Raw genomic sequence first — 14,915 nt, forward strand, 5'->3', positions numbered from 1 at the left:
TTTGTTGGAAAGAAATCAGCATGTGATAGAGGGGCATTAAGGCATGAGAGCATCAGCCTGAGACCTTCTCCGTGGCACAGCCAGAAGGACAATCTGAGAAAGGAAAAGGGAAAGCCGCCCCTTTGCTATGATTCCTTGTTACTTTCTTCCTGTCAATGGGCATGCCACACCCAAAGAGGAACATTGTCCTGGACCAACGCTGTCCAGTAGAGCTTTTGGAAGTGCACTGCCCAATACCGTCGTCACTAGCCGCCAATCACTGTTGAGCACTTAAAATGTGACTCATGTGATTGAGGAACTGAATTTTGTTGAATTCAGCTAAATGGAAGCTGAGAAAACTTGCTTAGTTTTAATTTAAAAGTCAGTAGTCACAGATGGCCACTTATTGGAACAGTGTAGCCCTAGACTGTAAGCCCCGGTGGGGCAAGAACTTGCCTATTCACCCTCCTCTGGATTTCTAGAACCCAACACAGTGCCTGACCCCCAGGAAACATCCAATAAATATCTGCTGCATAAATGAACAAGAGCCAGAAAAGGAAGGAAGGAGGGAAGGGAAGAAGGGAAGAAGGGAGGAAGGAAAGAGGGGAATAGGTAAGTTCTTGCCCTCCCAGGGCTTATAGTCTAGAGCTGCACTGTTCCAAACAATACATAGCCATGTGTGACTACTGACGTTTAAATGAAAAGTAAGCAAGGTGTCTCAGCTTCTATTTAGCTGATTTCAACAAAATTCAGTTCCTCAATCAGACAAGGAAAGAAGGAAGGAAGGAAGAAAGGAAGGGAGGGAGGGAGGGAAGGAAAGAAAGAAGGGAGGGAGGGAGAGACTACACTGCTTCCTGAAACAAGAAGTTGCTTTCTGCAAGCCAGACTGGCCTGGGAATTAGTGACTCTTCCCCATGAGGTAACCCCTATGCTCTCCATGGGGTAACTTGTCCTTCTTCCCCCCACCTTCCCAAAAGCTCCCCAGCCAGGCAACAGGCCCTAGGAATTGGCCTTCTGATGCCTCTTCCCTTCCAAACTGAGATCAGACCCACTTCTCTGCTGCAGACGGAAACAAAGAAGTCTTTGTGAGGTGACTGCCTTTGCCGCCCCCCACCTCACTCCTTCCGCCCCTGCCTGGGACATTAGGTGCTGGGTGACAATTAGCAACTCATCACCTGCTTCTGTGGAACCAGACACCTGGCCTTCCTTCGGCTCTTGGCTGTTGTATGGCCTGAATACCCACTCGACAAAACCAGAGCACTCGGGTGGTGAGCACCAGCTCAGGATGCCACAGCTACCCACCCTCCAGCTGCCCCAGCCTCTGCCAGTGTATCGGAGGCTTGTGCTGCCCCTCCCCCAGCCCAGCCTGGCCCAGAATAATGCCAGGGTAGCCTGTGATAGACGCCTTCCTTTGGGGCGGCATTAGGGAAAAAAGGAGGAAGAGGTGGTGCTGGGGAGATAAAGGAAGCACCAACGACTGGTGACAAACAAGCCCATCAGAGGAGCGCTGAGTGCCTCTGCAGAAAGAGAAACAAAAGGGCAAAGGGAACAGCTTGGCAAAGGAACAAAAAAAAACCTAAAGGCTCAGCTGCTTCTCTCCCTGGCGACTCCCAAGCTGTCCTGTGATGTAGGAGGCTGGGGGTTGCTCCCTACTGAAGCGCTGCCAAGGCCCCCACCCAACTTCAGGGGACCCAGAGGCTTCCCCATGCCAGGCTCTTCAGGTGGTGGGTCCACCTGGCCAAGCCCTGGGACAGGTCCCTGACATTGAAGGAGAAGACCTGCCCCCCACATCATGCTCGGCGCATGCAACGAAGAAGGACTCATTCCTCTCTCTGGCCTCAGTTTTCTCGTCTCTAAAATGGGCAGAGAGGAGATAGTGCAGATCATTTCCCAGCCCCTTCTGGCTCAGATGCTCTGTAATTCCAAACCCAAAGATTCTTCCAGTGATCCACATGGGGAAACCTGCCATGCATCCTCTCCTCCTGGGCATCAAGGGTTATAAACACTTCTTTCCCTTCAAACCCGGAGGGTGCTCCTACCACATGGTGGGGAGCCAAACATCATCAAGGGAGCAACCACTTTTCAAACACCTGCTATGTGCTAGCCACTGTGCATATGGCCTCCTGGTATTATCCATTCACGCTTCCCAGCAGCCCCCACCCCACGAGGCCACCATGAAGCGTGACAAGTGCAGTTGAAGAAACCAAGGATAAAACAATGAAGAGGTTACTTGAGTCCACAAATTGGACAAGTGGTGGAGGTGGAATCTGAAGGCTGGTTAGATCACAAAGCCCATGCCCATTGGAGACCTAGAAGCTTCTCCCCAGGACCGCGCTCCTCCTCCCTTCACTCTTGGGTCAGGCCCAAGGTACACACTCAGGCTGGGGCAGCCTCATTCAAGGCTGTGCAATCTTGGTAGGGCCTGGGCAAGGGCCTGGCTTTCCCTCCTCGCCGAGTCAGGATGTGCTGGGAGAAGTGGGCCATCTCCAAACGATGGCATTTCTTTCTAGAGTCCATCGTCTCTTTGGGCAACCCAGAGCAACCATTCCTAACCCAGTGGAGGTTTGAAAGAGCTTCCAGCTTCAGGTGGCCCAGAAAAGCCAAATTAATCTTCCTAGAGCCCTGCTCTGGGGATACCACTCCACTCTTTTAAACCGTTCCCCTCAGCCCATGGGCCCAAATCCAGACCGCTTTCCTAGCAGGCAGGTCTCTGCCAACTCCTCCAACCTCCTCCCCAGCTTCTCAACCAGGACCTGCACTTAAGCAAGGCCAGGTGCCTCATGGCTCCAACCCTCATCTTCCCAGATGGCATTCCCCTTTCTTCCCCCAGCCCTTTGCATGTGCTGTTTCTCCTGCCTGGAACCCACTCCTGACCTGTCAAGATTGTTTCAATCCTTCAGAGCCTTCCTAGGCCACTCCCTTTGATCCCCAAAGACATAAGCTTGGTTCAAGCCCTGTATTGGCCATTTGATTACACGTAATTTTTAATTGTTCTCAATTAATGTGTGATTGCCCACAACTTGAAACTCCCCGAGAGGTCTCTGTCAGTCCAGAATCAGGTCTGGGGCAGCTGCTTAATTAATGGAAGTGACTGGATCGTGGACTTCTCGCCTAAAGCAGCTCCAGCAGAGGGAGAAGAAACTGTGACCCCACTCTCCTCTCAGAGTCTTCATGGCCTGCTGGCCCCATCAGGAGGAAGGGAGAGGCCAGTTACATGCCAAAAGCTCTCATGTGTTATTGCTCTATCTCACTCACCCTCCATTTTTAAAAGACAGGGAAACTGACTCAGACAGCAAATGTCTTGCCCAAGGATACTTTGTTAGGAAGTGGTTGACAACATGAGCCCATTGCAGATGGAAACCAAAGCACATTAACCGCAGGTGGCTGCCCCACAGAGACAGGGATTAGGAAGAATTGGCATACCCAGGGGTGTGCTGGCAAATGTGTAACAACCAATTCTGGGGTGAGGGAGGCCCCAATGTATAGTTTGCTGATTTCCATTGTGTGAATACTCCAGTAATGGTCTATTTCAAGCTACCAATGGGAAAAACTCAGAGTTGGGAAGAGATGTGCAAATCAATGCCTGGGTGTGAATCTGGCTCTGCCCCTCACTCAGGCAAGTTACATAATCTCTCCAAGCCTCTTTACCTCATGTGTAAAGGGGGATAATATTATCTCCCAAATGGGCATTTCTGGGATAGTTGAGTATGATGTTATGTGTGAACATGTCTGGCACAGGGTTTGGCACATAGTAGCTGCTCAGTGAATGCTCGCTCCTCCCTCCCTCCCTCCCTCTTTCTTTCTTTCCTTCTTTGTTTCCTTCTTTCCTTCTTTCTTTCCTTCTTATTTTCTTTCTTCCTTCTTTTCTTCCTTTCTTTCTTCCTTCCTTTCTTTCTTTCTTCCTTCCTTCCTTCTTCCTCCCTCCCTTCTCAAACTTTTTCCTTCCTTTTCTCCCTCCTTCCTTCTTTCTTTACCTTCCCAAATCCCCCTACCATCACCCGTCTAGGACAGTCCCCTCTCCAAGGAGAACATAGAGGGGACACAAAGCCCCCTTGGTCTTCCCACCACCTTGCAGTGTTGGCCCTTCCTCCAGATGCCAGCTGTGATGCCACTGTGGTCCATGGAATGGAGAAGGACAATGGACACATTCTCACACCCGAAAGGACTTCCGGAGGCAACTGAGCAGGGCCAGGAAACAAGCCTGGGTCTGGCGCGTTTGAACCAGACCTCAGGCTCAGGGGAGATATCATTCATTCATTCAACAAACACATCTTCAGGATCTATGTGCTCAGAGCCAGGCCTGGTGCCAGGGCTGAGGGTGCAGAGATGCTCACCCTCAAGAGCTCTGTTCAGGAGGGAGACTACCCCCAACCATCTCGAGCCCCAGAGGAGGGCTGCTTTCAAAGTGTTGCCAAAAGTACTGCTGCCAACATGCTTAGGGCACACCTGAGTCTGTGTGTGTGTGGTGGGGGGCTGTGGAGAGAGGATGTGGGTGAGCAGAAACTTGGAGAAAGGCTTATAGGGAGCCAGGGGCTGTGCTAGCTGAGGGCAGATGTCTGCTCTCTGAGCCAAGAAAGGGCGGAAGTGGGGGAGGAGGTGGAGGATGGAGAAGCTAAGGCCAGAAACCTCTGAGCAGGACAAGACTGTGGAGACAGGGGAGACAGTGAGCTCTTGTCTCAAGCTGTGTGACCCTGGGCATGTCAGTGTCCTCACCTGTGGACTGGGGATATAACACCCGCCTGGACAGCAGAGGAGGATGGAGGAAGTCATAGCAGCAAAGTGGCTACAGCAGCACACAGCTCACAGTACACACTTGAGGTCAAACTTACTGGCCTGTAAGCACATGGGAAACTGACCTGTCTCATGCCAGACCGCTGTGGGCTAAACGAAGCCCAGCAATGGGTTGAGGATGGGCAGAAGGCTGAGCTTGCAGCCACAGAATCTGGGTTCCAGTCCAGCCCCTGCCTACTGCCATCCTTTGATCTTCCTGGGCCTTATTTTCCCTCATCTGTTCAACAGGTGCAAGACCAGCTGTCTCCATGTCTGATATGAGGTCTAAATGGAATAATGGGTGTGGAAGTGTTTTGTCCATTTTCAAGTACTGCCAGCAGGTAGAGAGTTAAGATGTCTAGTCAGAGCCTCTGCTACTTTGATTATCTGAGAAACTTCAGAAAGAAAGAATGTAGTTCCAGGATCAGAACATCTTTGCTGCCCGGAAGTCCACCTGCAAGTCCGACCTCAATTCCACATGCTATAAGCCTTTTCACACAATTTTCCATAGAAATAGAAAGCCACGTGCTCAGCCCTCTTCAAAACCAGGATGCACATGTCGAAAGGCCAGAGATAGCCTAATCATCCAAACGAACAACCTTACTGAGCACCTGCTATGTGTTTTGTGGAGAAGACTCAACAGTGAGCAGAACCAGATGGGGTCCCTGCCTGGGTGGAGCAGGGTCTAGTGGGTCAGGGGATTGGAAGTTCACTGTAAGATTGGCTCCATCTGCATGTTTTACTAGCGGGGAACAACTTGGGTCCCACACTGCACTCAATGGGCCTCAAGACTCCAGGGAAAGACAGAGGGCAGGTGGTGGGATTGGTCACCCCCAGCCAGAGGGCCATGAACCATCCTCTGTGCATTACCAAGAATGCACTGACTGGCAACTCCAAGACTGGCACCGGTCATCACACCTAGGGAGGTTATCACGTGGGATCCTTTCCTTGCAAGCAGCAGAAATTGACACTGGACACTCAAGCCAAAAAAGTAACCAATGAGAACACTATGAAAAAGTCGAGGAACACAAGGACTGGGGCTGCTTCAGCGGGTACTCATCGTTACCATGGTTAACACTAGTAACAAGCATCAGAGCCCACGGGACTGAGCTAAAAGCTCTGCTTGTAATGCCTGATTCCACCCTCTCAGCACCCTGGGAGGTAGATCCCATCATTATCAGTCTCAGGAAACCAACAAAGGACGGTTTCCTGGGGGTCCCAATGGCAAGGGGGACATTCTAGTGATTCTCAGTCTTTGTGACACTCTGCTCAATATTCAGATTCCAGGGCCCATCTTGGGGATGCCTTACCCAGTAGTCTCATCCACCAAGATGTCACGCAATTTGTGGTTTGGGGGATGGGGGGGTTGGTGTGATTTATTTCCCAAAGCAAATCTAGTATGTGGCCAGAAGATGTAACAAAGGCTGGTGGACAAGCCAAACACCAGATTCCTTTCCTGAGAGGGGACTGAAGTCTGAGTCTCAGATAGATCCCACCCCCAACCCACGCCCTGCCCACGACCTGTCTCTCCTGCTCTTTTGGGCTGCAGAGGTGACTGAACAGGGCCTACATCTCCAGCCCCAAACACACTACCTTTATTTGCTCCGTTCATGGAATTTTGGCCAGGGGTCAAGCTCCTGGAGCTCACTGAAAGCATAAAGGTGGGTTCCTGGATCTCACCACCCCCATCTTCCCTGGAATTTCATCCTAAAGAAGGATGCCTCTTAGGAAGTGATCTCATGTGTTTTACCACCACTGACATTTATCATTCGAAATGAACAGCTTTGTACCCTCCTACAAGTAGTAAGGGCTGCTGTACTCCCTTTCCAGTGATGAAAAAGCAGCTGTCTCTGGATTGCTTCAGACCTGGTTTTGAAACTCCCAGTTCCTCCACTTACAAAAGATCCTGAACCTCCTTTTATTTAAAAAAGAAAAAAGAAGAAGAAAAGAAAAAAGAGGGGAAGGGAACAGGAGTGGATGGGGGAGGAAAGGAGGTGGAGAGGGTGGATGGACAAAATAGATTGTCATTCATCTTTTCGGAAACATGCCCAGTCTCTCGCTGCCCTGGGATGAGGATCACACTCATAGGCCTTGCTCTTTTCAGATGTGCCTTGCCCACAGTAGATGCCTATTCATTCTCTTGGTGATGGCAATAGCTTTCAGGGACACTCCCTCTCCCATCTGTGCAGATGAACACCGTGGATGATTCTATTTCAGTGTGGGTTTGGGAAGGAGTCAGGCATCCAGACAGGAGACTGGACATATCCATGTGGCGGGGGCTCAGGAAATGATCACCAGGAGACAGCAGAGCATGGAGGGAGGAAGCACAGACCAGGGAGTCAGATGGCCCTGTATCTGAATTCCTGCTTGCCATTTAATGACTCGGCAGCCTTGGCAAAGTCACCTAGACTCTCTGAGCCTCAGTTTCCTCATCTACAAAATGGACCTCATTTTACTTCTCAGCGTGCTTGTAAGGATTCTATAAGACAAGAATGATAAAGCACATGGCATGACACCTGGCTCAGTTAGGGCCAGAGAGAGATAATAGCCCCTTCCTCTTTCTAAATGAAGCATCAATTTCCCACTGAGCCTTAAACACCATAGAGGCAGGGGACTCCTCTACCAGGCTCAGGGCTGTTTTCCCAATGCTCAGCACCGTGTCTGGCACATAGTGTACAATAAGCATTTGTTGGATGCATGAATAAATGAATTCCTGGTGGCCTGGGGCTATAGCGGAGGTGGGCAAGGTGGTAAGCCAGGCTGTCAACTGCCTAGGTTAAATATCTCTACAGATCCCAGGAAACCCAGTTAATAGAACTAAACAGCCTCTATTTTGTTGGTCTCTGCCTTTGAAGTCACACACCACTATAAACCAGGCACCTAACTAAGCAAGTCCCCTGAACTCCTCCACCTCCTTCCCCTACTCCCTCGTCTGCCCATCTTGCCAGAGTGTAGTGAAATTCAAGTGTGTCTGTGACTGACGTCCTGAAATATCAGAGTAGCCAGGCAGATCTGAGGCAGCACTCAGATGACCTGGGTCCTTCTCTACTCACATGCCCTGCCCAAGGGATTCTTTGCGGCCAGAGAGAGAACTAGTAGGGAGCGGAAGGAGCCTGTACTTCTGTCATTAACAAGTCTTAAACCTCTGAACCTCAGTTTCCTAATCTGTGAAAAGAAGATCTTAAATCCATCTTGCAGCATGAATGAGGACTGCAAAGCAGCAGCCAGCATCCTGCTTGACACGTCGCAGCTGATCCGTATAATCGGGGCTATTGAAAAAACAAAACCCCAGCTACAATATTAGCTGCAGAGGAAGGGAGCAGTCTGAGGTTGTGAAAGACTTGTGTGGAAGGAGTGCTCTATGTGGGCCTCATCCCCAGCATCCACCAGGGCAGCTCTACTTTCGGACCTATCATCTTGCTCAAGGTATTGGGATTTTAGGAGGGTGATAATGTGTCCTCTAAAAGGGTTTTCCTACTTAAAAGAAAAAGAAAAATACAGAAGTTTCAAAACCACCGAAGTGAGTGATCTCCGAGGTCGCTCCAGCTCGAATATTCTCTGCACTTAAAACACGAAAATGAAAAACTCCCATTTGCAGAGTGTTTGGGGGGTGGAAGAGGGGTGGAGTTTATGGCTAGGGGCGGGGCCACGCTGGCCGGGCATGGCCGGGGCAGCCTGCAACGGATTAGGGCCCTTAACTCCCCCGGTTGGGGCTGGAGAAGAAACCCTGCCGCGCCAGAGTCCCCCCCCGGTGGGAAGGGGGCGTGTGAAGGGAGGATAAATATATAAAGTCGTCACACCCGCTCGCGCGCGCACAGCCCCCGCAGTCTCGGCGCTGCGGCTGCGGCGGCCCAGCGGAGACAGCCCCTCCATCCCACCCACCTGCTGACACGCGGCTGCGGAGACAGAGAACCCGAGAACCCGCAGGGCCGCCCACCTCCGCCCGGGCAATCCCGGAGACCCCCGGTTGGGGCCGTGGGCTACCTCTAAGTGGGGCTGCCCCCACCCTGCTCTCAGCGGAGCGTTTCCCAGGGCTGAACAGCGGCTGAGGACCACTCCTCCATCCCCAGCCCGGCGCCACTGCACCGGGCTGAAGTCCTCCAGCGCAGGACTTCCCAGAAGTGCCCAGGCACGGTTCACGGGGGCTGGAGGAGTTGAAAACGCCCCAGAACACGCCCAGGAGTCCCGAGAAATGTGGGTTTCTCCTCTGGAGGGTCTGATTCTGGGGAGTGGGGAGCCAGGGCAAGGACTTCCGGCCCAGCCAGTGCTTGAGGCAGCGGCCTCCTTCCTCCTGCCAGACCCTAGCGTCGGGCACCCTTTCTCTGCCACCCAAAGGGGCAGAACCGGCGAGGGCGCTCTGGCCGTGCCCCTCCCCGAGCAGTGACCGCCAGTACGTTCGTGAAGGCCGGCCCGGGTTGCTCCTCTCCGCGCCCTCCGAGGCAGGTGGCCCTGCAAAGCCGCTGCCAGGTGCACCTCTCTCGGCCACCTCCAGGAAGGGCGCCCTCCTCCGGCACAGCCCGCCTCTTGCGTCTCTCACGGACTCTTCTCGCACCCCGCCCCCCATTCTGGGCACAGACTTGGAAGGGGGAAGGAGGGACCCCACCCTCGTGTTCTCTCCTCTGCGGAGAAGAGAGGGCTCCCGACTGCCTCGGACCTCCCTCTGCGCCCCAGACGCGGAAAGTTTCCCATTCGCGATCCGTGTCTGCGCTCTTCCTTCATCCTGAGCAGCGGAGCTCCGAGGCGGCGCTGGCTCCACCGGCCCAGATGCGCTCACCCTCAGGCAGGCCAGCCCCCGCCTCCCGCAGCCCGCAGAGGCGGGCAAAGGGATTTGAGGCGCCAGGATGCCGGGTCAGCTCTCCGCAGCCCGACAGCCAGAAGAACCCTGCTCCTGGGTTCCAGGGAGAGCTCGCAGGGTGGGGTCCTGACGGAGCCAGGGTTTCCCAACAAGCCCTTCCCATCAGTCCTCTCCTTCACCCTGCCGCGTCTCTCTGTTCTGCGCATTCCCAGAGAAAGGGGTGCTTACCTTCGGTCCCCAACCTCCAAACCTCGCTCCCTGCAATGTCCAGGTGAGGGCTCCAGTGCCTTTCAACAAACCCCAGTGCCCTCTCGGCGCCGCTGGAACAGGGACCTCCCCCACATAACCTTTCCCTCTAGAGCCCTCCTCCCAAAGTTGAGGGGGGAGATTTTGATCCACTTAGGAAAGTCTCTTGTTCCAAGGGTAGGGGAACAAAGTACAGGGTTTGCATTCCTTCTGGGTTACACCAACGCCTCCACCCCCTCGCTGTCAGGACCACCTTCCGGGCTCAAATTCTGCAGCTTCTCCCATCGGCAGACCCAGCACTCCCCAAGGACTTCGGGGTAGAAGGAGTTGGGGTTATTTTTAAGGGGGCACCCCTTCCTGGAAGGTACTCTCAGAACCTAGGCAGGCACCTCCTGCTGGGACAAGGCTAGGGCATAGGACAGAGGTGATGCCCACCTCTATCACCCAGTGGGGCTCGGGGTCGAGACCTTATTGATCATAAAGACGACTTTTTGGCACCTCGCGTCCCTCTCCCCTCCGAGGCGGAGCCAGGCTCTGACCCCAGCCAGGCTGAGGTTGGCACCAGGCTCCGAGGAGGATCCCGGACGCGGACCCTGTAGTCTCGGTGCCCGCGGCTCTTCGCTGGTCTCGCCTCCCTCCCGCCTGGCTTTTAGCCTCGCGTTGGCTCTCTGCTCACTGCGCGAAAGGGTTCCGCTCCATTTAAGATCCACTACGCGGCGGCACTGGGCGGGAGGCCGGCCGCGAACCGCGGACCCTGGGGCTGTGGAGCCACTTCTCACGGGCTCCGGAGAACCCGCTCGGCTTCAACCTCCTTCTAGCTGTCTTAGCCTAACCCGGGAGCAAGTCCACACGGCGGGACACACACACACACACACACACACACACACACACTGAGCAGCTCACAACTCCCCAGCCCCAGACGCGTCCATACCTCCCTGCACACAAGAACCACACGCTCCATGGCACGCATACACACACTCCCAGCCCCATGAAGCCCACGACCCGCAGGCACCTGCACCCCCACCCATCCCACATAAGCACACTCCTGCCCAGTGTCACAGTCCCATCTCCTGTGCACACAGAAATAGTAATCCGCTGTCGTACACCCCTAGAGACCTGCACACTCGGGACACGCGTGAAACGCCAAACCTCACATACCCACCCCCTAACACCTCACACCCACAGTGACACAAGCTCACACACTTCACACCCTCACCGGGAAGCTGGCACATGTTCACACCCTCCCCCCAACACTCGCTCACACTCTCACACACACATCTTCTACATGTAACTGACACAGACACTCTAACACCCCTCCAGACACTCGCTCACTCACACGCAGACCCCACACCATCACACACACACGCGCACACACACGCGCATCTCTAAATACATTCCCGCACCTTCTCCCCACACAGCTCCTTCCCGGACACCCTCACCCAGAGACACAACAAAGACACACGATTGTATACACACACACACACCCTGGCACAAACCCATGAGCGCTCTCCAAGAGAGGCGTCCTCCCTCCCTCATCAAGCCAACCAGCTCCACAGACCCCGGGCAGGACCGGTGCTCGTAGCCCGAGCCTCTCGGAGCGACCCCGGCCAGCGCCCTCCCCCGGCACCCCATCCCCGCGCGCGTTCACCGCCCGGCTCCCGCCAGGCGCCCGCGCACTCACCGCGCGCCAGGTCCAGGATAGCGGCAAGCAGCAGGCAGACGCAGCGGCGGAGGCTCCGGGCGGCTCGCATGGTGCCCGGGAGCTGGCGGCGGTGGCGGGGCGGCGGCGGTGGCGGCGGTGGCGACGGGTCCCCTCGCCATGGGCTCAGACGCGCTCCTGCCTCCGGCCGCTGGCCGAAACGGTGGCGGGCAGCGCGGAGCGCCGCGGGGGCGCCCCCATGCCGCCGCGGCCGGGCAGCCCGGGCGCCCGGCTCGTCTCGGCTCCGGCTTTGCGAGGCGCAGCGACCCTCGCGCTCTGAGCGTCCTCGGGGCGCGCCGCGGTTCTCAGCTCCCTGGCTGCGCGCGGTGCCCACCGCGGCCCAGAGTCCGACCGGCTGCAGCGCCGGAGTTTGGAGCCGAATCGCGCTCTCTCTGCCTCACGCTCGCCTCTCCCGGCGGCGCGGGCACCCCCCTCCCCGCGCCCTCCCTCCGTCCCTCCCCCTCTCCCCGCCCCCCCGCCCTCCTTGCCCTCCCCTCGCCGCGCTCTCCGCGTATTATACAGACTTTTCTTTAATCCTTTCTGGGCTGTTTGGCTCTCGTCCGCTAAGCCGATTTATTGCAGGGAGAAGGAGAGCTCACCCCCTCCTAACCTCCCCTCTCCCCTCACTCAGGTCCCCCCTCACTCAAAACTGGCTTGCTGCCTCCAGCTTCTTAACCCTTACCCAGGTGATCCAACACCCCGCCCTGGAAGCTATGGTCCATCGGATCCCCCTTCACCTAGCCCCTCCTAGCCCCGGGATTACCATCGCCCTCCCCCCTACCCAGCCTGCTGAAAGGAGGCAGCCTCCCTCCCGAGAGGGAAAGATGCCATCCTGGGAGCAGGGCAGGCAGGGTGTGGCTCTGGAGTTCTGGCCTTGCCAATGATGAATGCCCTCATTGGGCAAGATTAAGGGGTTTCGGTGTTCTGAAACTTCCCCAATTACGGCTGTTCCTTCCCCCAGGGACCCAGGGAAATGGGGTGTGTTCTGTCTTTTTTCCACATGCTGGGATCCAGCCAGGAAGGGTGAGGAACTGGTTGTTTCCTCCTGGCAGAGACCAAGTTTCCACCTTTTTGCCAGGCCTGACACCTTTTCTCCCCAGGCCTGAGAAGAACAGGTTTGGGACTTGTATGTTACCATTACTCTCCCACCAACACATACGCGCGCGGGGGCGCGCGCGCGCGCACACACACACACACACACACACACACACACCATTGAGCCTCAGCCCTGGCGGTGGACTTTGAGGCCTCCTGTGAGGATGAAGGGGAGAGGTACTGTAGCCCTTGGGGTTGGCTGGGGATGTGGTTAGATGAGGAAGTTCAGGAGATAGAATTTCACCATTGGTAGGGACCCAGGAGATTGGCAAAGGCCAAAGCCAGCACGACCAGGGGCAAAACCTGCTCAGAACTCAGGTGGGGCCCTTTACCCAGGCCTTCTATGGAGAATCTCCAGCTTCCCTAGCTCTGGCAGGTTGCTGAGTCAGGCTGTTGCATTGTTTACCTACATGGGCAATGGGTCTATAGCCAGTTCCATCTCCAGCAGCCCTCTGAAAGGAGTGTAGGGTGTGGGGTGGGCAATGGGTGTTTGCTGGGCTGCCTCTGGGCGAGCTTTGTGCAGAGATGTCCATGAAAGTGAACTGCTCCCTCCACCTGCCCTCTGGAACCTCACCCAATTGCCTCCCAAGGCAGCTCTGCGGCTCAGGCTCAGCTTGCTCACCCGCCCCAGAAGTAGCGATTTGCATTTATGAAGATCTGAAAGCATACGTTCACCTGACAGGCTTTAGAATGATCCTCTCAGTAAAATAATAATAATGATCATAATAAACCCTTATAAATAGGTGTTTGATTACAGTTTGTCCCTATGTGGGATTTTTTTTTTTTTTTTTGTGAATCAGACTAATTGGTTGCCAGGTTGATTGGACTGCATATGGCTTGAACACTTGATGAACACTGGAGTCTTAGGTCCTTTCTTCTCCCTTTAGCTGCTGTTCTTTGCTCCCTCTCACTTGCACCCACCCAGGTCTTCCCTTCTACAGGCTGCTGAGGGTCAGCTTGAGGTCACCCCTCCCCCTCGCCTTCTTCTCAGGCTGCAGGCCATAGTCCTTAATTGCCTCCTCCCTGGCCCTCCCTCCCCACTCTGACCCAAGAAAAAGTCAACAAACCCAAAAGTACATCCCAGGTTCTAAACCCTCTGTGGAAGGGGCTCCCTGGCTGGGGAACAGCATCAAGCTTGTGGGTTCCCTTGTGCTGGTCTGAGTTGTGCAGGGCAATGCCAAGCATCGCTGTGCGGGCATTCCTACTCTCCGGCCCCAGCTGCAAATCGGCGTGCAGCGAGGCAGGTGGACAGCATCAGTTCCTTAAGTGAACCCTGAATTGGTGGGACTTCCTGGCTGCACTCCCTGCAGCCCAGCCCTTGGAGATGAGGGCCAGGGAGCAGGTGGGATTCCAGGGCCCCTTAGTGATGTTTCTTCCCAGCCATGGTTCAAACCAGCTAGAAAAGAGAGCCAGCAGAAGGAGCTAGAGAATGACATCTGAGGATACGCTAGTGAGGAAGAAAGCAGGCCTAACAGCCAAGGGAGGGTTGCTTCCTAGGACCAAGGATTGGGGCTGGTGTGTTGGAGATCTCCTTCAGCCCCAGGACTTCTGAATCACCTCAACTCTCTTTAACATCACCCTGTATTATAATTATTATTATGCCTAGCCAGTGCCTGACACATAGTGGATCCTCAATAAATACCAGCTGGGTGGATGCATGAATGAATGAATGAATGAATGAATGAATGAATGAGGGTAAGTCATTCAGTCTTATCCGCTCTGTTCCTCAGCTCCTTGCACGAGTCTGGCACTTGGTAAGCGTCCTGTGGCAGTGAACCTCCTTGGAGCGCCAGGATCACATATTCTGACTGGGCCCATCAGAGGAGGTGTCTGCTCAGGTGCGCAGTTTGGTTTTGCCCAAAGGGGCCTGGCTGTGATGTGCACGTCTATGGCCTTATGGTAACGATAGTGGTAATACGGCTGCCTTCACAGGCCCCTCCGGGGAAGCCCACTCCTCCAGCTCCTGTTTCATAAGATACAGCTTTGAAGCCTTTCCTTTGTCCTAGAGAAAAACATCTCTGGAGCACTGAGAAGCACAGTTAGCAGAGGGCACAGGGTGGGGTGCCTTAGCCAAAGGAAAAGGTCACCCGGGACAGCCCTGGGGCTTTTAATTTGCTTAACATCCCTTGGCTCCTGTCTCCTAATGGATCGGTAGGGCTTCCACTTTGCAGTCCTGGCACTCAGACCCATGAGTCACGGCAGGACAGGCCTCTTCCTCGGACACCGGCTGAGCTGGAGTCCTTGGCGGAGGCGTGGCTGTTTGCCCCCAGCCTCCCTCTGTACATGGTGCTGAGCTAGGCTCTCCCAACAGAGTGCGCTACAGCACAAAGC

General features: G+C 54.9%; 1 protein-coding gene across 2 annotated transcripts in view; it reads right to left on the bottom strand.

Moving 5' to 3' along the window:
• Positions 1–11,932, bottom strand: part of IGSF21 (immunoglobin superfamily member 21) — a 281,206-nt gene extending 269,274 nt beyond the window's left edge. The window contains exon 1 of one of the 2 annotated variants that reach the window (XM_055260925.2): positions 11,472–11,932. In XM_055260925.2, coding sequence (XP_055116900.1) covers positions 11,472–11,541 — 70 coding nt within the window. In that variant the 5' untranslated portion in view covers positions 11,542–11,932. The remainder of the gene's footprint in view (positions 1–11,471) is intronic. The other variant, XM_063631748.1, reaches the window with a different exon arrangement.
• Between the last annotated feature and the right edge of the window lie 2,983 nt (positions 11,933–14,915).

This window comes from Symphalangus syndactylus, chromosome 22, assembly GCF_028878055.3.
Source record: "Symphalangus syndactylus isolate Jambi chromosome 22, NHGRI_mSymSyn1-v2.1_pri, whole genome shotgun sequence".
Classification (NCBI taxonomy): Eukaryota; Metazoa; Chordata; class Mammalia; order Primates; family Hylobatidae; genus Symphalangus; species Symphalangus syndactylus.